This window comes from Equus caballus, chromosome 10, assembly GCF_041296265.1.
Source record: "Equus caballus isolate H_3958 breed thoroughbred chromosome 10, TB-T2T, whole genome shotgun sequence".
NCBI classification, from domain to species: domain Eukaryota; kingdom Metazoa; phylum Chordata; class Mammalia; order Perissodactyla; family Equidae; genus Equus; species Equus caballus.
Window position 1 is genome coordinate 48,671,116 of NC_091693.1, and position 22,876 is coordinate 48,693,991.

Consider the following 22,876-nt stretch of genomic DNA (forward strand, 5'->3'; position numbering starts at 1 on the left):
ACAAAAAAGTGTGACTTCATTCAGAGCACATTTTTTTCCCACTTGATAGTGCAGAGTATATTTTTAATTCATGACGTAACCATACATTCTGCTGAGGTTAAATTAATAACTATAACCATCAAAATGACAAAAGTAAACAGTTACTGAGTTCTATGCTGAATTCATTACATGCATCATTTGATTTAATCCCTGCAAAACCGCATAAGGCAGTATTATTTTTGCATTTTATCCCACTGGCTTGTAATTGTAAAGTCTATAAGGATAGAACCCATATTTACTGCCTTCACTGTGTAATTAGAGTATGAAGAAATCTTCACAACAAATTTATGAGATAAGCACTACTATGGTGGACATTTTACAGATGAGGAAGCACAGAAAGATTAAGTAACAAGACTACAACAGCAAGTTAAGTAGTAGAGCTAGGATTTGGTTTTGCGCAATCTTGGCCAAGGTTATTTTAAGACATTTGTTGTGAAAAAATTCTACAAATAAAAGTTTTGTGACTTTGCTATGTTCTTGCTTTCCAGGTGTTTAACAATTTATGATTAATTACACAAATAAGTGGAAGATATATGCATTTTAAAAGGGAAAAATTAATGGGGATTGGAATCAAACAGGAAATGATTCACATAGAAACCTCAACTTACACAGTTCAGCAAACAACAGAATTGTAGGAGCAGCAAAAAGAGAATACTGGGGCCAGCCCCATGGCATAGTAATTAAGTTTGGTGTGCTGTGCTTTGGCAGCCCAGGTTTGCAGGTTCAGATCCTGGGTGCAGACCTACACCACTCGTCAGCCATGCTGTGGTGATGATCCACATACAAAGTGGAGGAAGACTGGCACAGATGTTAGCTCAGAGCTAATCTTCCTCAGCAAAAAAAAAAAAAAAAAAAAGGAATATGGACTTTTAAATCTATCTTAATTAAAACAACAAAAATAATAGCAAACATTTAAATGCTTACCATGTGCCATCTGTTCTAAAATATTTCACATATATTAGCTCATTTAATCCTCACAAAAGTGTTATGAGGCTGATTCCTATTTTATTGATGAGGAATCTGAGGCACAGAAAAAAGAAATGTGCTAAGGTCACACAGCTAATAAGGAGATTTAAACCCAGGCAGTCTGACTCTACAATCTGTGCCCTAAACTACTATGCTGCACAAATAATAAGTTTATATTGCTCACTATCAGTCACTGACATTGTACTCAAGAGTTTGCACTTTCCAGAATGCAGACTGCCTCTGTAATCCTAGCTTTTGACAATGACCACAATTTTTGGTTGTAGATTAGTTAATATAAACCTGAAATATTTTTAAAACAATGTATAGCTCTCAGATGAAGATCTATATCATATATCTATAAAGTTCAACACAATGTAAATTGCTAAGATATACAAAAGTTCTTTTAGGCCATGATAAATCAATGTTAAGTTAATATACCTCAAATTTTCAGAAATGATACTAAAAGGGGTGAAAAGAGCAAAGTTTAGATTTTAATTGCTATCAATAGGGCATTTAACAGATTTTTCTATTTATATTAAATTTCAACCTAACAGCAATCTATACTATAAACATTTCATTACAGCAGCTGAGTGAGACTCAAAACCCTATTTTGAAAGCCTAAGACTTGATTTAAAAAAAATCATTATAGACCTTTTCAAAGATTGGTATTTATATTATACCTTTCAAGACATTCCACTCTATTCTAAGCTTTGTAGAAATATTTAGAAGTGCAATCAAGAAAAGAAATTAGCTTGTCTTGTGGCATTTTAATATCTTAGTCCCATTTTACTTGTCACATGCTATGCTTCTTATGACTCAGAAACATGGCCACTCTCCTGTCAAACTATTACAGGCATATTTCTTATAATGCTCTCTAACATACTGCATCTAACATAAGCATTAGATATAAACTCATCTATTTAGTGAAAATTGCTGTAATACATAACATTTTTTACATGAAAAAAAGCATATTACTCTGGCTAACTGGATAATACATGCTTTACGTAATAGTTATCACCTTATATTTCATGTTAAATACTCTACGTTTGAAAACTGTCACTCATGCTACATAAGTAATGTACCTCCACCAGTGTAATCTGCATATTCCTATCAGAAAATCACCTGAAATGCTGACATTTTGGAGTGTTTTAAAGATGCACTAGAATCAAAAGTAATTCCATATTTTTTTTGTAAGAAGACATTTAAATAGGTAAAATTTTTAAAGAATAAAAAATATTTTAAAACATACTGAAGAATAAAAGCAAAAGTGGGATGCCAAACTTCTAAATTACATTTTGTTATATTTAATTGCAATGGACAATTGCAAGGAAAAAATTAATATTATCATTTTTGCTACTAAGAAAAATAGACGTTCTATATTTAGCCTCATGTAGCTTTTAAGTGCTGCCAAGAATTATGATCTATAAAAAGCAAAACAATATGATTTTTTAAAACTCAATGAAACAATCAATAAAAACATGCAAGGGCTACACTCAACCAAATATTATAAATATAGCATTAGGCAAAATAGAAGATTTAGTAATGAAGCAATTTAACACATTTACTTCATCTTTGAAATCTTATTTCCAAAGAACCATATTCATTTCTGTCTTTTAAGAAAAGAAAGATGCAGGCGGCCCCATGAGAATTAACCCCTCCGCCTCCACTATTTCAGAAGTGAGGTGGTCTTCTGTAAGGCACTTCCAGAAGAACATATCAGGCCTACACTCAGCTTGCATGACTACCAATGTGTGGGTTCCACAGTGAACTGGCAACCCAGGATACCTGTACACCAGATAGTTTGTCAGAAAGAATAATCTTGAGTTTACCACTTAGCAATACTTATCCAAAGATCAGATTGATAGATTAGATAGGTAGTTTGGGGGTGGTTTCCCAAAAAGTTGAATAATATTTAGTTTTAATATTATTATTAATAGTATTATATTAATATAATGCATTGTATTGATAATATTAATATTTAATAAATGATTGACATAACATTAGTACTTATCCAAAGATTAAATAAGAGAAATAATATTTTTATATATGTACTGATTTGTAGTGAACTCAAGACTATTCTTCCTGACAAGATATTCTGAGTTGCCAATATTATTTTTCTTATCTACTCTTTGATATTACTTGATGGAATATATATATATTCCATCTAATCCTATAGATGGTCAAAAATTTATCTATCTATCCTTGGATTAAATTAGACCAATACAGAGTGAAATATCAAAACAACACTATTTTGGGCCTCAAATAATTATCCTAACTAAACTGTACTTTATTAAGTCATAAACTCTTATGTAAGAATGTAAAACATTAAATATTCTATTTTTTGAAAACTGACACCCATATGACTTATTAAACTCCCCCTTTTACTTAGGACTCACCACACTGTACAGTATCCTTCATTTAAAAATGCACAGTCTCTTAAAAGACTTAATCTTCTAGAGTATGGATTCACATAACTGATTACTTATCCTTCGTTCCATTAGCTACAAAAAAGCAGATCTGTGGTTTACCTTTGGCAAGTAAAAGGGAATGCATGGCATGTGTTGGTAAACTTTTAATCTCCCTGCCAGGGTTATCTTATTTACTTTCTCTTTATGATTTCCTTGATTAAACATTTCTCATTTTGTTTTTATGTATTTACTTACATAAGATGCCATAAAAATTTATGCAAGAAGGTGAAATAAAACAAGACTTTGGAAAAACAATGAAAATATTCATGCTAAAGCACCTTTTATTCTAAAATTGCAACCAATGAAGTCATAAAAGGAAGATTAACCAATAAATAAAAATTAACACAATGAACATTACGAAAAATCTTAATAAAATCCAACAATTAAAACCTTCCCTAATAAAAGTATAGATAAATGTTTGCTATGCAAATACAAATATGAAGTAGTTTCCTTCAAAGAAAAAAGGTCTATTTCAAAACATTTAATTACAATAACAATGATTGTATCTTACATTTATAATTCACTTGACCTGATTACTTTCAAGGAAAATCTATTTTCACTTTTACAATTTAACAGAGTTCATTCATATATTAGAAATAACTATTTTTTAATACTAAATTAGTAAAGTTTAAAAGATGCTACAAAATGTTAGCTGCAATAGGTCAAAGGAGTAATCTGTGAAAACAAGACAGGTGTATAGGTATGTATGTAAAATACATTGTAAAATATTTTCCTTTTTTTGCTAAAGGATGAGCAAAATACCTGGTAAACAGTCAAGCCTTATACACAGTAATATTTCATTTAAAAATGGTGGGGGAACAAAGGTGCATACTTACCCTTCTCCCCCCATTCTTGTTATCTTTAAGCGAAAATCCACAGAATTCAGACTAGGGGGCTTCCATTTCAAAATATCATCACATCGACCAGGTTTATATTTCTAAAGTGAATTAAAATGATGATAATAGTTAATAAGAAGGCAAAAATTAAACATCTGATTTATTAAATATAATACCAATTACTTTTTAGTGAGCAAAATTACTACTTCTTTTCTGAATATAATTTTTATCTTCAGTCAATGAGTGAAACTAGACATCTACTTTCTTATTGATGGCCCTTCTCTTATTTCTGGCAAAGCATGTAGACCCCTGTTTGTGAAGGCCCAGAAAAAGAATGAAACCTGTTATTCTCTCCAATTTTTCTAAGAGCTAAAGGAAGTTTGATCATTTAGAAAATTTTTTTGTTTTTTCTTGTTCAGTTTTACAGTGAGGCAAATTTACAAAGAATAAAATTAACCAAGGAATTTTGACAAATGAATACAGTCATGTAACCATCACCAAAATCAGGATATATACCATTTCAATCACCGCCACAAGTTTCCTACTGACATCTGCAGTCAATTTCCTGCCACCAACTCTTCTGGCCACAGAGACCCCCTTTCTATTACTATAGCTGCGTCTTTTCTAGAATTCATAAGAAATTCCTAACATAGGTTTTTGCGATTCATCTATCCTGGTGCACATATTAGCAGTTTGTTCCTTTTTATCACCGAGTAGGATTCCATTTCATATGTGTGTGTGTGTGTGTGTGTGTGTATATACACTACAAATTGTTTATGCATTTACAAGTTGCTAGATAATCTGGGCTGTTCCCAGTTTTAGGCTATTACGAATGATGCTGCTCTGAACATTTGTGTGGACATGTGTTTTGTTAACTCTTGGGTAAACACCTAGGAATAGAACGGCTGGGTCACATGGTAAATATATGTTTAACTTTATAAGAAACTGTCAAATTGTTTTCCAAAGTGACTGTAACATTTTCCATTGCCACCAGTAATATAAGAGAGGTCAATCTGCTTCACAACCACCCCAGGACTAAGTATCGTCAGTCTTTGTCATTCTAAATTTTTAATTCTAAAGTGTATCTCATAACTTTAACTTGCATTTCTCTAATAACAAAAGATGTTAAAGATCTTTTAATTGGCTTAATTACTATCTATGTATCTTCCATGGTGAAGTGTCTGTTCAAAATTTCACCCTTGTTTTTACTGGGTTATCTCCTTATTATTGACTTGTGAGAGTTGTTTACATATTCTGAACAAATAGCCTTGTTTGGATATACCTACTGCAATTATTTTTTACCAGTCTTTGTCTTGTCTTTTCATTTTCTTAACAATTTCTTTCGAGGAGTAAAGTTTTTTATTTTAATGAAGTAAAATCATTAATTTTTTTCCAGCTTTACTGAGGCATGACTGAGAAATAAAAAAATTTAAGGTGTTACAAGATGATGTTTTGATAAAGGTATACATTTCTAAATGATTACCACAATCAAGCTAATTAACAAATCTATCATCTCACATAGTTACATTTGTGTGTGTGTGGTGAGAACATTTAAGATCTACTTTCTTAGCAAATTTCAAGTATACGTTATTATTAACCAAACTCACCATGCTCTACATGATGTCTTCAGAACTTATTCATATATTCTTATCTTTAATGATAATTTAGTGAATCTTTATTCTTATAACTGAAAGTTTTTACACTTTGTTCAGTATCTCCCCTTTCCCCTACCTCCAGCCTCCGGTAACCACCATTCTATTCTCTGTTATGATGAGGAGGATTTTTTCTTTTCTCTTTATTTTTTTTTTAAGGATTCCATATATAGGTAAGATCATGTGGTATTTGTCTTCCTGTGTCTGGATTATTTCACTGAGTATAATGTACTAACTCCAGGTTCATCCATATCATCACAAATGGCAGGATTTCCTTCATTCTTGAGGCTGAATAATATTTCATTGTTATGTACACCACATTTTCTTTATCCGTTCATCTGCTGATGAACACAAGTTGTTTCTGTATTTTGGCCACTGGAATAATGCTGCAGTAAATATGAGAATGCAAGGATCTCTTCCAGATACTGATTTTCTTTCTTTTGGATATATAACCAGAAGCGGGACTGTTGGATCATATGATAGCTCTATTTTTGATTTTTTGAGGAACCACCCTACTGTTTTTCATAATAGCTGTATCAATTTATATTTCCAGCAACGATGCACAAGCGTTCTCTTTTCACCACACCTCACCAACATTTGCTATCTTTTAACTTTTTGATAACAGCCATCCTAACTGGTGTGAGGTGAGAGCTCACTGTGGTTTTGATTCGCATGTCTTTTATGATTAGTGATGTCTAGTACCTTTTTAAAATCATCAATTTTATAATTTGTGCTTTTTGTGTCCTCTTTAAGGAATCTTTACCTATCCCAAGATCACTGTAATTTTCTATTATTTTTTTCTTAGAGAAATTTTATAGTGTTAGCTCTTACTTTTAGGTATATGATCTATCTGAAGTTAATTTATTTACACGGTGTAAAGTAACAGACTAGGTTCACTGTCTGGCAGATGGATATCAAATCAACCCAGCACCAGTGGTTGGAAGAATTACCCTTCATCACTCAATTGCCTTGATATCTTTGTCAAAAATTAGTTGTCTACAGATATAGATACTTTTCTGTTCTCACTAATCTGTTGCACTGATAAGTATGCCTTTCTTCTTGATAATAGCACGTCTCGATTATTGAAGTTATTATAAAGTTTTGAAACCAGGTTGTATAAGTCCTCAAACTTTGTTGTTCTTTTTCCAAACTCTCTAAGCTAATGTAGCATTTATATTTCCACATAAATTTTTTAATCAGCTTGTCAATTTCTATGAAAAATAAGTCTACTGGGATTTTAATTAGGATTGCACTGAATCAACAGATCAATAAGGGGAGAAATAGCACCTTAACAATATTAAACCTTCCAATTCATGAATATTGCAAATCTCTCTACTTATTTAGGTCTTCCTAAATTTTCTCTCAGCATGTTTTGTAGTTTCCAGTATAAAGGCCTTGCACAACTTTTGTTAAAATCTATTCCTAAGAATTTAATATTTTTGGTGTATTATTGATACAAAAAATCAGTTGTATTTCTATAGAACAGCAATGAACAATCCAAAAAACAAAATTCAGAAAGCAATTCCATTTAAAAATAGCATCTAAAAGAACAAAACACCTAGGAATACATTTAACCAAGAAGTAAACGATCTGTAAACTGAAAACTGCAAAACATCACTGAAAGAGTTAAAGACGACCTAAAAATGGAAAGACATCCCATGTTCATAGACAGAAGTGTAATATTCTGATTTATAAGGAGAAATACATATTCAGTCTTTGTCCTGTTTCTGGCACAAAACTCTTAAAACCTTTGGAATTAACTCAGTGATGAGAGTGATAAAGGTCTTCTGTTATGTTAAGGAGGCGACTTTTAGAAAGCACCTAAGAATGGGGGCTGGTTGCCTGAGGAGTAAACCATTCCACCAGAGGGTTGGAACTTTCAGTCCTACCCCCTTAACCTATGGGGAGAGAAGAGAGGAGAGCAGCTGGAGGCTGGATCAACTGCCAATCGCCAATGGTTTAATTACTCATATCTAATGAAGCTTCCAGAAAAACCCACAAGGATGGGGGTCAGAGAGCTTCCAGGTTGGTGAACACATGGAGATTCAGGGAGAGTGGCAAGGCTGGAAAGGGCATGGAAGTTCTGCATCCATTCCTTGCCCTGTGCATCTCTTCCATCTGGCTGCTCCTGAGTTATATCCTTTCATAGTAAACCAGTAATCTAGTAAGTAAAAGGTTTCTCTGAGTTCTTTGAGCCTTCTAGCAAATTAACTGAACCCAAGGAGGGGGTTATGGGAACCTGTGATTTATAGCCAGTCAGTCAGAAGTACAGGTAACAATTTGGACTTGCGACTGGCACCTGAAGTCCAAGGAGAGGGTCATTGGAACCTCCAATCTATAGCTGGTGGGTCAGAAGTACAGGCTCGCAAGTGGCATCTGACATTGGGGCCAGCAGTCTTGTACGCCTGGGCCCTCCACCTGTGGAATTTGATGCTCTCAGATTAGATAGTGTCAGAATCCGGGCAGATAGTGTCAGAATAGAGCTGAATTGTAGGAAACCTGGTTGGTGCCGAAGAATTGTTTGTTGGTGTAGGGCAGCTCCCTCTCTTACATTAGACTTGGTCTCAGAAAACCAATCTAGGAAGACTTAATATTGCTAAGATGTCAGTCCTACTCAAAGCAATCTACAGATTCAATGCAATCCCTATCAAAATTCCCACAGCCCTTCTGCAGACACAGAAAAGCCAATCCCCAAATTCCTATAGAGTTGCAAGAGGCTGTAAAGAGCCAAAACAATCATGAATTTTTTCAAGAAATCATGAACAATCATGAAAAACAAAGTTGGAGGACTCACAGTTCCCAATTTCAAAACTTACTACAATGCTACAGCAGTCAAAACAGAGGTACTGGCATAAGAATAGACATAGAGACCAATGGAATAGAACTGCGAGTACAGAAATAAACCCACATGTCAAACTGATTTTTCATAAGGACGCCAAGTCCATTCAGTGGGGAGAGAATACTCTCTTCAACAGATGATGCTGGGACAGCTGGATTTCCACACAGAAAGGAATGAAGTTACATTCCTACCTCCCATTATATACAAAAACTAAAAATGAACCAACAATCTTAATGAAACAGCTAAAACGATAAAATTCTTAGAAGAAAACATAGGGGTAAATTCTCCTGATCTTGGATTTGGTGATGGATTCTTAGGTATGACACCAAAAGCACGGACAATAAAAGAAAAATACAGATAAACTGGACTTCAAAATTTAAAAACTTCTATGCGTCACAAGAAATTATCAAGAAAGTAAAAAGACAACCAAGAGGATGGGAGAAAATATACACAAATCATATATCTGATAAAAGTTTAATATTCAAAATAGATAAGAAACTCCTATAACTCAACAACATAAAGATTAACAACCCAATTAAAAAATTGTCAAAGAAACTGAAAAGACATTTCTACACAAAAGATATACAAATGGCCACTAAGCACATAAAAAGATGCTCACTATCATTAGCCATGAGGGAAATGCAAATTAAAACCACAATGAGAGACCACTTCATACCTACTGGGTGGTTATTAAGAAAAAAGTGTTAGAGAGGATGTAGAGATGTTAGAACCCACAGACATTTCTGTAAAAAAATATAAAATGATGCAGCCAATATGGATAATAGTTTGGAAGTTCTTCAAAAAGTTAAACCTAGAATTACCATATGACTCAGCAACCCCACTCCTAGGTACACATCCAAAAAAATTGAGGACAGGGATTCAAAAAGATACTTACAGGTCAGTGTTCCCTAAAGCATTATTCACAATAGGTGGAAACAACCTAAGTTTCCATCACCATATGAATGAATGAACAAAATGTGGTATACACACACAATGGAAAATTAGTCAGTCATGAAAAGGAATGAGGTTCTCATACATGCTACAGAATGAATGAACCTCAAAAACATTATGTTAAGGGGCTGGCCCCGTGGCCGAGTGGTTAAGTTTGCGCGCTCCGCTGCAGGCGGCCCAGTGTTTCGTTGGTTCGAATCCTGGGCGCGGACATGGCACTGCTCGTCATACCACGCTGAGGCAGCGTCCCACATGCCACAACTAGAGGGACCCACAGCGAAGAATATACAACCATGTACGGGGGGGCTTTGGGGAGAAAAAGGAAATAAAATAAAATCTTTAAAAAAAAAAAAAAAAAAACATTATGTTAAGTGAAATGAGCCAGACACAAAAGGACAAAAATGGTATGATTTCACTTATAGGATAGCCAAATTCATAGTGACAGAAAACAGATTAGAGGTACCAAGAGCTGGCGGGGTGGGGAAAGAGGAGTTATTGCCTAATGGTTACAGAATTTCTGTTGAAGCTGATATAAATGTTGTGGAAATAGATAGTGGAAATGGTTGTACAACATTGTCCATGTAATTAAAGAGACTATAAGGGGAAAAGTATTTTACATGTATTCTGGGAACAGCAAAAAGAGAAAATATTTTTTACTGGGGTGGCTTAAGGACTAGCCATAAAGGAATGAACACTGTAAGCCTTGAAGAACGGATAATGTTCACTCATGCAGACTTGCAGCATGAAGCAGATATGAACAAAACACAGGAAGAGAAAAATGTAAGTATGTTGATTCAGAGAGGGCATTATGGGAAGTGGGGCCATATTATAAGAAAGATGATTCAGGAAGGAAAAATTGTCAAATGTTCTCATTAATAATATTTTTTTAAATTTTCAAGTCAAATTGCCTTCTAATAGATTTTTATAAATTTGAGGAAAACTGGAAAAAATCTAGTCACAAGATCACTTATTTCAAACAGAAGTCCATATAACGACACATTTAGTATAACTTAAGCTTTGTTAAGAAAGATAAACCATTGGAGTTGATAAGAAAAACATTTTATCTAACTCATACAACTCAACAACAAAAAAACAAACAACCCAATCAAAAAATGGGCAGAGGATACGAAGAGATATTTTTCCAAAGAAGATACACAGATGGTCAACAGGTACATGAAAAGATGTTCCAGATCACTAATTATTAGGGAAACGCAAACCAAAACTACAATGAGATATCACCTTACACCTGTTAGAAGGGTTATAATTACCAAGACAAAAAACTATAAATGTTGGAGAGGATATGGAGAAAAAGGAACCCTCATACACTGCTGGTAGGAATGCAAACTGGTGCAACCGCTATGGAAAACAGAATGGAGATTTCTCAAAAAATTAAAAATAGAAACACCATACAATCCAGTTATCCCACTACTGGATATTTATCCAAAGAACTTGAAATCAACAATTCAAAGAGACTTATGCAACCCTATGTTCACTGCAGCATTATTCACAATAGGCAAAATGTGGAAGCAACCCAAGTGCCCATCCACTGATGAATGGATAAAGACGATGGGGTGTGTGTGTGTGTATACATACATACGTATAATGAAATACTACTCAGCCATTAAAAAAAGACAAAATCGTGCCATTTGCAACAACATGGATGGATCTGGAGGGTATTACATTAAGTGAAATAAGCCAGACAGAGAAAGACAAACACGGCATGATTTTACTCATATGTGTAAAATAAACAAACACATGGACAAAGAGAACAGATTAGTGGTTACCAGAGGGGAAGGGGGTTGGGCGTGGGTGAAAGGGGTAAAGGGGCACATATATATGGTGATGGATAAAAATTAGACTATTGGTGGTGAGTACGATACAGTCTATATAGAAACTGATAATAATGTACACCTGAAATCTCACAGGTTATAAAATGTTATGACCTCAATAAAATAAATAAATAAATACTAAAGGCATTCTACATGCTAAAAAAAAAATTGGGGCCCGCCTAGTGGCATAGTGGTTGAGTTCATGTGCTCCACTTCGGCGGCCCAGGGTTGCAGGTTCAGATCCTGGGTGCAGACCTACACATCGCTCACAAAGCCATACTGTGGCAGCATCACACATACAAAACAGAGGAAGACTGGCACAGATGTTAGCTCAGGACCAATCTTCCTCACCAAAATAATAAAAATAAATAAAAACTTTTATCTGTATCAAACTGAAGAACATAATGTATGCTATTTTTCCCCAAGTCTTGTGTTTAAACATGATTGAATATAAAATCAAACATAAAATATTTCAGTGGAAGTTTCTGTCTATTTGTCCCAAGAGATTCATTTGTGTAACATACATCCTTCAGGATGATCACAAATAAATCTCTTTAGACTTGCTGAATATGAATTTTTTTATAAATGCTAAAATTGCAAAATTTTCCAGTTGTCAACCAATTAATGAAAAGAATTTGATAAGATTTTTTTATTTTTTCGAATAAAGCATATCTGACAGAAATGTCACAGATCTTTAGTAAGAGTGCTTCACTATAGTAGTGAGGGGTAAAAAAAAGAGTAAGAGGAGAAAGGAGTGTCAGCACCCCACCCCAACCCTTTTTGCAGGCTCTGCCCTGGCAATATCATACTTACAGACAAACTACCATTTACTTCTGCTCCCTACTTATTTATATGATGCGAGTATGGAACCACTTAGAAACAAATATCCAAGTTATTAAATTTAGGAAAGTTTAAGGATTGCACAGTTTTAAAATATTTCATAATAGGTACCTAATAACAAATTCTAAAAAGAATTTTAATATATAATATTATTGAATAGATATTAAATATCCTACACATTCTTCTCTCTGGAAATAAAGACTCAATGTTGTCTAATGAGAAAATAGTGTGTACTAACTCTTCTGTTTTTACAAAGCAATAATTCAGAAACTTAAGTCATTCCTCATCTCACTGCACACCAAACCATTTATATTAATGTGAAATACTAGACTTGATATTATTGGGAATCCAAAGACCTTTATGAAAATTAATGAAATGCATGATAAGGAATTTTAGAAAATTATACTTTTAAAATACTGTAGTTCTCAATTACCAAATGTAAATTCAACAATGACAGATTCCATGAGTAAAATGTAAATACCTTTTAGAATGTAAATTCTACTTCAGCAAAAATCAGGTCTAATTATATGCCTACAAAACACCTAGTAAAATGTTCAATAAATACTTAATAAAAATGATAAAGTGCAAAATTTTAAAACATTACAAAATATTAGTCTCAGGTATATTTAAATTTATTTTCTAAATAGAATATTTTAGATTATGAAATGACTTAAATTAGCAATATTTGTCAAAGATTATATGTATCAATTCATTATGAAAAAAATCATTTTTTCATGATCCCCAAAACAATAAGGACAAAAATACTAGATAATACAGGGACTTAAGCCTTTTAAAAATAAATATTTATGAGTTATCAAATTTGAAATACAAAATCTTGCTGAACTATAAACAAGGATACCAAAACATCCTTTCAAGATACGTGTTCCAATGTATAATTAGGGAGCAATGCATTTTAATTTCATTAAACTCACCAGCATGTATCTACATTAAAATAATTATCTAAGCTATATTTAACTGATACATACAATACTTAGTTCTATAGAAATAAATCTGGTTTTACCAGCTGAGCTGTCAAATAAAAAATTAGGGATAGACTATGTCTGAAAGCAATTACCAATATAACCTGAGACATCCATTATCATCTTAAAGAAAAAATAATGAATGCAAATGTCAGGCAACAAAGTAAGATGTTTAGGAAAGTGTTTACCAAATGAGAGCAGAACCTGGCTTAGAGGGAGAGGATGGCCACGTGCCACAGAGAAGTCTCTAAAACTAAAATAGAGAGAAAATGAAATGGAAGCATAAGTGATATACTTGTTGGATAAAGCAGTGGTTCTCAACTAGGGGCGATTTTGCCCCCCCCCCAGGGGATATTTGGCAATGCTTGCATTTTTGGTTGTCACACTGGGGAGCGGAGAGAGTGCTGCTGCCATCTAGTGGGTAGAGGCCAGGGCTGTTTCTAAACATCCCACAATGCATAGGACAGCTGCCCACAACAAAGAATTATCCAGCCCCAAATGTCAACTGTACCAAAGTTGAGAAACTCTCATATAAAGGAAGCTAGCAGTAATAACAGCAAAGAGGACAAGATGTTTCGTTCCTCTTTGTCTCTACTAACTACTAACTTCACGATTTCAAGCAAGTTCAAAGGGTGGGCTTCATCGATCTTGCTTATAAAAATGCAATAGCGTTTTGCTTGCCTAAAACAGGATATCTAGACCAGAGACATCTAAAATGCTTTGCAGCCCTATGCTACTCTGCGATTTCCACTAGTAAATGTGAGCAGTTGTGTTATCATAACACATATTCCATCCAGGCTCTACTCAAACCAGAGACATAATGCCTTCTTCACAAGGATCACATCCTGAAGCTAAGATCCCCGGCCTTACCATAATATTAGTTTCATTTTCATTTAGTTTTAAAGAAAACAGAAAAAATTCTAATTGGTAAAGCTACTGGATAGAAGAGTAAACAACTCTAGACTTAGTGACTTGATTAGATCCTTTGTCCATATTTCACTGAGAAGTAAACAGAAATATCTATCGTACCAAACAAGACATATAAATATGCCGTATGGAGGAAAAGTCATCCATTCAATACTAAGTGCCTATTATGTGCCTGGTACCATACTAGCTGGAGACGATACAAAGACTAACAAAACAGGGAGCTCAAGCACAAGGTGGCTTTTGATCTAATTTGCAAGAGATTACAGAGGTGTTAAAATGAACATAAACAAGAGCTGATAAGGAAGTACAACAGAGAAACATCAAAATCGGGGGGGATGAGGACAAAGGAAGTTTTCACGAATAAGAAAAATGCATGCACTGAATTTTGAAAAACAAATTAGGTTACAAGAAAGCTCTAGGCAATGGGACCAGGAAGTACCTCAGTTGAGAAGTTTGCTCAAGTTTTCTGAGACTAAGTTGGCTCACTATTCTATGATGCAGAGAGGGTAGAGCTGTTCTCCAATAAAATACATCAAGGTACTGGCATTCCATTTCTGAAAAAATCACAAATTTGGAGAGAGTAGGGAGAAGTATCATGGAAAGAAGCAGGGGAAGGAAATGGAAAATTCTGTTTTCAAAAGCTTGCTGACACTGCTCATTTACTTACAAAGGTTTTACTGCTATTTATGGAAACTGCAGTTGTGTGTTGAGAGTAAAATTATTAGAGAATTGATGCAGTTCTTGGTTTACTCAGGTTGGAAAAATTACTCAAAAATACATTCAGGTTACTATTTCTATTATCTTACTCACAAGTCTAAATTAATTTCTTCTCGTTATTGTTGTTTTAACATAAAATAACCCGCGGCTTACATCCTAATGAAACAATTTTTGAGAAAACTATAGTTATATAAAGACTTCTGAAACTTCAGCTTTAGTTTCTATATCTGAGCAGTTCCATTGACCTACTAGCGATTTTAAAATTTACCCAATAAGGAAACCAGGATAAAGGCAGGTTAAATGAAAATACCCAGTTAGTATCAAGATCAATGAACAGACCTAGGTAAGGATACTAGAAAAATGAAGGGCCCTGAAAGCAGACAGTAAACTCTCTCTTTTTACAGATAAACAAATTGATAACCAGAACAGTGATGACTTGTCCAAAAAATTCCTAAATCCCAGTAATACAGAAATCTTTCTACCATCAACAAAATAAAATCTACCATTTGTCCAAAAAGCAAATGATGACAGGTTGAAAAGGTTGGGTTAGATGATCTCATGAGATGAGATTATAAAACTTTTCCAAAGGAAATCAATTTTAAGTCAGCTGTTTTCTAATTACTCGATCTTGTTTTGTATGGAGTGGTGAGTAGGAGGGAAAACTGGCAAGTGGCCTGCCCGGCAGGAAGAGAGGTCAGACAACCTAAAAAACTTCTTCAGCACCTAAACCACTTAGCTGACCTCTCCCACCCAGGCACCAGAGAAAGCCTCCGGACCCAAGCACCCTGTCTTATCTTTAGCATAGGCCCGATCTCCCAGTGCACCCTGACCCTACTCTCGGCAACCACCAAAATGCCTCCCCTACTCCACCAGTCTGAGCTCTTTCACCTGACACACCATAATGTAATTTATTAGTATGCCAAGTTTCTTCATAGAATGTAGGCCCTTTTAAGGGCAGAAATCCTGCCTTTACCTACTTTTATTACTTTCAAAACTCAGCAATGGGTATGACATATAGCAGGCACCCAAATTATTAGATGAAGAAATTAACTAAAATATGCCACAACTCAGGATTAACTCTCACTTAATATCCAAGACTACCGTCATCTGGCATAAAATTCCATTAACTTTTAAAGCTAGTAGACTCTCATAGAGTTTCTCACCTTCTCTAGTAGACACAAGTCTAAATAAAAGTGATCTACTGATAGGTGATCAAACTCTAGATACAAATAACATCTGCAGCCTGGTTATTTTATACATCAACTACATTAACTGCCTTTTTGCTTATTTGTACTGCACAGTATCACCAAAATAATGTTCTATGCTCCTAGTACTGGTATTAAGAATTGGGATGATAGCCCATGCTCTCAGTTGTAAGGCAGATAATTTCAGTTAAAAAAGAAGTGGCAGTAATTGTGCCCTCCTGTCAAAATTTCAGTTTAGCAAAACAATTCAATTTCTCTGAACATCAGTGATTTAATAAATCTGACTCAGAAGTTCTCAAAAACTTCATAACAAAATAATTTCATAATTTTATGCCATATTACTGGATATGGAAATACACACACACACACACCACACCCTGAAAGAGAGATGACAAACAGAAAGCAAGAATTACAATAGACTATGAGAAGTTTCACGAAATGTGCAGTTCAGAGGGCTATGACAGCATGTAACAGGGAATATAACATAATCAAAAAGATCAAGAGGAACTTCCCAGAGGAAGTGAAATTTAAGCAGAGCTATAGGGAAAAAGGATGAATTTAAGTAGCAACAAGAGAAAGTACAGTGAATCTGAGGAACTGAGGCATTCAGAAGGCATACATATAAAACACAGTACTTAATATTCATCCCGAGAGCCTACTATATTATAGGTACTAAAAATATCATTGTAAATGAGACAGATATGGTCTCTGCTTTCATGGTACTTATAGTCTAATTAGGGAAATTAGAATTCTTAAAATAACTAAAAATCACACTCTGGTGTTAAATGCTACGAGGCCAACAAGAGTATTGTGGGAACACAGGGGAGAGTCACACCCAGTCAGAACAGGCTGCCTCAAGGAAGCAACAGCTAACTTGATATTCAAAGGATGAATGGTGGCAATACAGAAAAGAAGAAAACAGTTTGAGGCAGAAGAAACAGCTGTCTAAATATATACTCATTATAGACTATTTCAGTTCATAGTTTTTACAAAATAAATTGGTCTACCAGTAGAAAGAACCACTGAAGTAATCAATGAACTTCAACAATAAAAGGAAAATCAATTTTTTTATTCTAAATTGACAAAATGTGTGTTTTTAAACATTTCCTTCTAAAATTCTGAACTGCCATAGCAAAAGGGATGGGAGATGTCAACAATAAGCCCTATCTTTTTGCTGATTCCAATATGTCCCCAGATGCTAAAATTAGAGCACTAACAAAATATATATTAAAAAATACAGCTGGACAAATTCTGAAAAGTAGAATGCAAAATACTATGTTACCTTTCTTGAAACATGGGCTAGGAATAAGAAGGTATATTAACATATTTGTATTTGCTTATAAATGCATAAAGAAACTATGAAAACAGAAGTTAAAAACTAACAACAACAGATAACCAAAGAAGGGAAGAATTGGAAGAGGGAGACCTCAATTTTCTTGTTACTACATGTTAAAATTCCTTTATCCAGCTAAAAATTAAAATTGAAAATGTACCACTGTAAAACACAATTTTCAAAAACATAGCTACCATTAATGTTTCAACATTAAACATAAGTTATAATAATTCATTGTGTTTAATTCATTGTGTTTAATATGTATCATTTATATGAAAACTGATTTTGCACTTTATATATTTACCCTCTTGGAATATACTGATTCTTTCATTTTGGGGAAGTCCTTATTTATATCTATTTCCTCTTTCTCTGCTACCAGTATATCACCATTAACTGTGTCTTTTAATTGTATAGTAACATTCTATATCTAGCTGAAACTGATTACAAATTATTCATCTTTACTTATTTATTTTGTCAACAAAATTCAATGGAAAAGCCAACATTTTATTTATTAAGAAAACTAGAAAAATGTTCTTCTCCTTTTTCTTCCTTTGACAAAGCAAGCTAAGAATATTTTGCTGTGTTCTAAAAGTTGAACAACGAAAAAAATTAAAAATAAACAAGGTGTATTTTCTTTCCTGGTACTTCACTATTACAATTCTTTGGAAATTATTATATTTTTCAACAGAAAATAACACATTTTTGGAAAAGACAGAATGACACTTTTCCAGTCTGCCAGGAAACAGAGCCCTTCTTCAATTGAAGATCTATCAAAATATGCAAGCAAATGTCATGGCAACAGAAGCTCTCACCATGGTAACGTCAGCCCTGCTACAGAGGAAAACCACTCTAATTCGTCATGTACTTCAAGACAAGGCGTTAGACTAATTCCAATTTTCATTTTACAATCTATCCATAACATTCAATATACCTGGCAGCAGTAAAGATTTAATAAAAACATTAATATTTCACAAGAAAGCAGTATTAAAATCAAAGCTGACTCAATTTACATGCAAACTGATTAATGCCAGAGACATACAATCAAGCTGACCGACCTTACAGAAAATCAAGATAGTGATGAAAACATAAAAAAAAATCACATCACTATTGCTTGAGAGTAAATACTCTAGACTCAATATAGAAATAAATGTTTTACTAATCACAGTACAGCTGGTAGATAAAACAAGAAAAGTCTTTTCTTTAAAGAAAATAATTTCAATAATTTTTTATTACCTCTATTTTGCAATTTATTGTATATAATTGTTTTTATTTCATAGTGATGATTATTAATAGCACAAAAATTCTTATTAGAAACTGTCTCCAGATGACAAAAGCAAAATCAAATATGATTTTTTAAGAGTTAGAAATTAATCAGTTATTAGCACAAATGAAAAGTTACTATGCTACATAAATAATTAAAATCCTCTTGTAAAAGCTAGTAAATAAATATTATCAACTTTGTGAATTAAAATAAAAGATCTAATAGCTTTCAAGTAAAATATCTACTATCTATAGCATATTAAAAATGCCAAATGGTCATTTTAAAATATTCATTTTTAGGTGACAAACCATTTACAAAAGATTAGCAATTCAAAATGTCAATGAAATCATAAAACTGAAAGCCTTATATACAAGAGTCTAATAAAACCGAATTGGTTTACGGTATAGACTACTAACCAGATGGAAAATTCAATTTGAAAATGCTTCTCTTTTAAAAGAATCACTTTGGTTTGATCAAAGTTGGAACTTTAAACCTTAGAAAGAATATCGGTTTATATTAAATAGCTAATTTTTTCTTTGAAGAAATACCCATTTTTCTCAAGATATTTAAATATTTTGTCAACTATAGCTTACAGTTCAATTTTTTTTTTCTTTTTTTTTGGAGGAAGATTAGCCCTCAGCTAACTACTGCCAGTCCTCCTCTTTTTGCTGAGGAAGCCTGGCTCTGAGCTAACATCCGTGCCCATCTTCCTCTAGTTTATACGTGGGACGCCTACCACAGCATGGCTGTCAAGCAGTGCCATGTCCGCACCCGGGATCCGAACCAGCGAACCCCGGGCCGCAGAGAAGCGGAATGTGCGAACTTAACCGCTGCGCCACTGGGCCGGCCCCCACAGTTCAAATTTTTAAAAACACTATTTGTGAATAAAGTAATTAAGTCACCTTTAAATAAAAATATCAGTTATTTTTGCATCAACAACAAAACACATGGAGAGGGGCCGGCCCGGTGGCGCAGCAGTTAAGTTCGGATCCCAGGTGCAGACACGGCACCGCTTGGCACGCCATGCTGTGGTAGGCGTCCCACATATAAAGTAGAGGAAGACAGGCACGGATGTAAGCTCAGGGCCAGTCTTCCTCAGCAAAAAGAGGAGGATTGGCAGCAGATGTTAGCTCAGGGCTCATCTTCCTCAAAAACAAAACCAGAAAAAAGACATGGAGAAACCAAAAGGCAGCATGTGATAAAGAAGAGAGCAAACTGGCTTCAAATCTAATTTTGGTCTTTAACCTGAAAGCAAGAAGAAATTGGTAGAGATTAAGGAAGCAGCTCACTCTGTAGTGATGTAGTATGAAGAAAAGACTGGAAGGAGACAAAGTGGATGTTGCAAGACCAATTAGGATGTCACTGCAGTGGTCCAGGCAAGAGGCAATGAATGACAAGTCAAATTAGAGTTGTGGTAGTGGTTACGGAGAGAAAAGAGAATAATTTAAGAGATATTTAGGAAATAAAGCAAAACTGAGAGACAGATGAGAGGGACGAAATAGGATGTGTCAAAGATGACATCTAGATTTCTCATTTAAGTGAGGTAGAAAATGCTGGGAAAGGATCAGTTTGTACAGCTTGTACGTTGGCTTGTTTGATTGTTTTGGGAGTAGAGATGGAGTTCAGCTTTAAAATAAATACAGTTTCTGGTGTTTCTGAAAATTCAAAGCATGATATCAAGATAGGCAACTAGATAAACAACTCTGGAGCTGAAATATAAATCAAAAGTCTGAGTCATAGGCTTACAGGCGATAACTGAGGCCATGGGTATGAATGAGATTTCTAGGGAGAGAGCAGAGCATGAGAAAGAATGAAGGTCCAGGACCCTGAGCCTTGAGAAACTCTGAACTCTGAGAGCTAGTAGAAGATGAAGAGCTTGAATGAGACAGAGGAGAAATGGCCTCAGACAAAAAGGAATCAGGAGCAGGCAGTGTCATAGAAGCCATGGAAGAGAGTATTCCAAGGAGTGGACAGCACTATAGACTAGCACTAGAGGATTGAGTAAGAAAAGGGCTGAAAAATGATCTTGTTTTTGCAATAAAGAGATCATTGATGACCTTTCAAAAAGCAGTTGAGTCAAACAGTATTTACTTAGGTGGAGCCCTTTTTAAAACAATCTTACCTAGAAGTACAACATATAAAAGAAATAAATCAGGGCCACTGTGATGTAAACAGAATGTGCACCTAGTACCTTATCTCTCTATTAGACCCCCTGAGGCAGATCACAGAAACCCAGAATTTTGGAAACTAGTGTTTTGAAACCTTTGGGCTAGATAAACTCGGAATTACCATTTCAGCTCTGATTTTCTATAATTCTGTAAATGCAGTTTAATCTACCCTGTTTAAACTGAGGCTTTGATGATAATTAATGACTGCTCTGTGTTTTATTAAATATCAGATACTGGTTCATTTCTTTATAAACACAAATAAATATCCTAAGCTTTATTTTCCTGAATATACCATCAATTAACTTTGCATTTCCTTTTTCTTATAAAAGTAATAAACTGTGTGTAATTCTGGATGTGTTAGAAAGTTACATCTCCAAAAAAGAGAACATTGAACCAAAAGGAAAACGAACTTTCTTCTCAGCTGGTTTTTGGGGTTTTGTCCTCAATAGCACCATCACTTTAACACAGTATCTTTACCACTATTCTTCAATATTGTGCCAGGATTCAAAATATTTTCTTTTCCTCTTTTTAGCAGTAGTAATATCTATCTTTTATTCAACTTTAATTCACTCACTATAATTAATGAAATGGACCAGAATTAACTTCTTGCTAAGTTTTAAGTAACTAGCACCAAACAAATGTAGGCCAAGGAGTCTTTCACAAGCAGCTGCACCAGGAATCCTGTTCATTGTTCCCCATTCATTTGCCTTTGAAATATTCCTGTGGCATCAGACGACAGATTGAAAGTTTTAAAAAACCAGGCTTTGGCCACCCTTGACCAGGACTTCCTCTCCACCTTATGCAGACTCACTCAGATCACTAGGCTGGTCACTCAAAACAGTCCCTTTCTTCCTTTATTTGAATCGTTGGCTCAAGAGAGCCAACAGATGCAACATCACATTGTGAGAAGTTTGGGGATTTTCTGATAAATGTGGTGGATTAAACATGTGCATTTATAACCTCTCTGATTTGAAAATTCACTAAAATGAGAGATACAGAAAAGAGCCATCAACAGAAAAGGAAAAACAGGAGAGAAGACAACAGCAGAAAACAATATGTCAATACCTTTTAGAAAGATAGGAAGTACATGGAGACATTAACAGAGCAAAGAAAATGGAATACTAAGTGCTTGTAGAGAAGGGTATCAATGCAAAGACTTCACGCTGCATGCTGCAGTTCCCAGAAATGGATGAGGTAATATAAGGAACAAGGAACTGAGAAGGCTGCCAGGGGAGGAGAGATGAGGCATGGTACTGAAAACAAGGAGACTGGTTGAAAATCTGTATAAGGAGCATTTAAACCTCTAGCTTCCCTCCTCCACCCTAGGCAAAAAGCAGAAGATAGTTTATTCTGCGGAAAAAGTGAAGGACAGAAGCTCCAGTCCAGAAGATTCAAGTATAACAGAAGAGGAACACTGAAAGCTGGAGAGTTAAGTAAACGTTTACCTACTGAAGAGCGAGCCCTCAGTCCTTATCTTCTCTATTCCGAGAATGTCACCAGCCAGGCAAATGCCACCTAGCAAGAGACTGGAGGCTTTATCTTTGGACAGGCTGAAGGATTCCAGAGAAAAGAACTCTACATTTTAACATTTGGATATCCCTCAATTTAAAAATAAAGGGTAAAGGGGCTGGCCGGGTGACATAGTGGTTAAGTTTGTGCACTCCGCTTTGGTGGCCCAGGGTTCACAGGTTCGGATGCCAGAAGTGGACCTACATACCACTCACCAAGCCATACTGTGGCGGCACCCACATACAAAACAGAGGAAGACTGGCACAGATGTTAGCTCAGGGCCAATCTTCCTCACCAAAAAAAAACAAAATAAAATAAAAATAAAGGGAAAAAATTTATACATATTTTAACATGAT

At 34.6% G+C, this 22,876-nt stretch overlaps 1 protein-coding gene across 1 annotated transcript in view; it reads right to left on the reverse strand.

The window, feature by feature from the left end:
- The window catches only part of RNGTT (RNA guanylyltransferase and 5'-phosphatase), a 280,203-nt gene that overhangs the window by 102,526 nt on the left and 154,801 nt on the right, over nt 1-22,876 (reverse strand). The window contains exon 13 of the mRNA XM_001503749.6: nt 4,310-4,410. Within this exon, the coding sequence (XP_001503799.1) occupies nt 4,310-4,410 (101 nt within the window). The remainder of the gene's footprint in view (nt 1-4,309; nt 4,411-22,876) is intronic.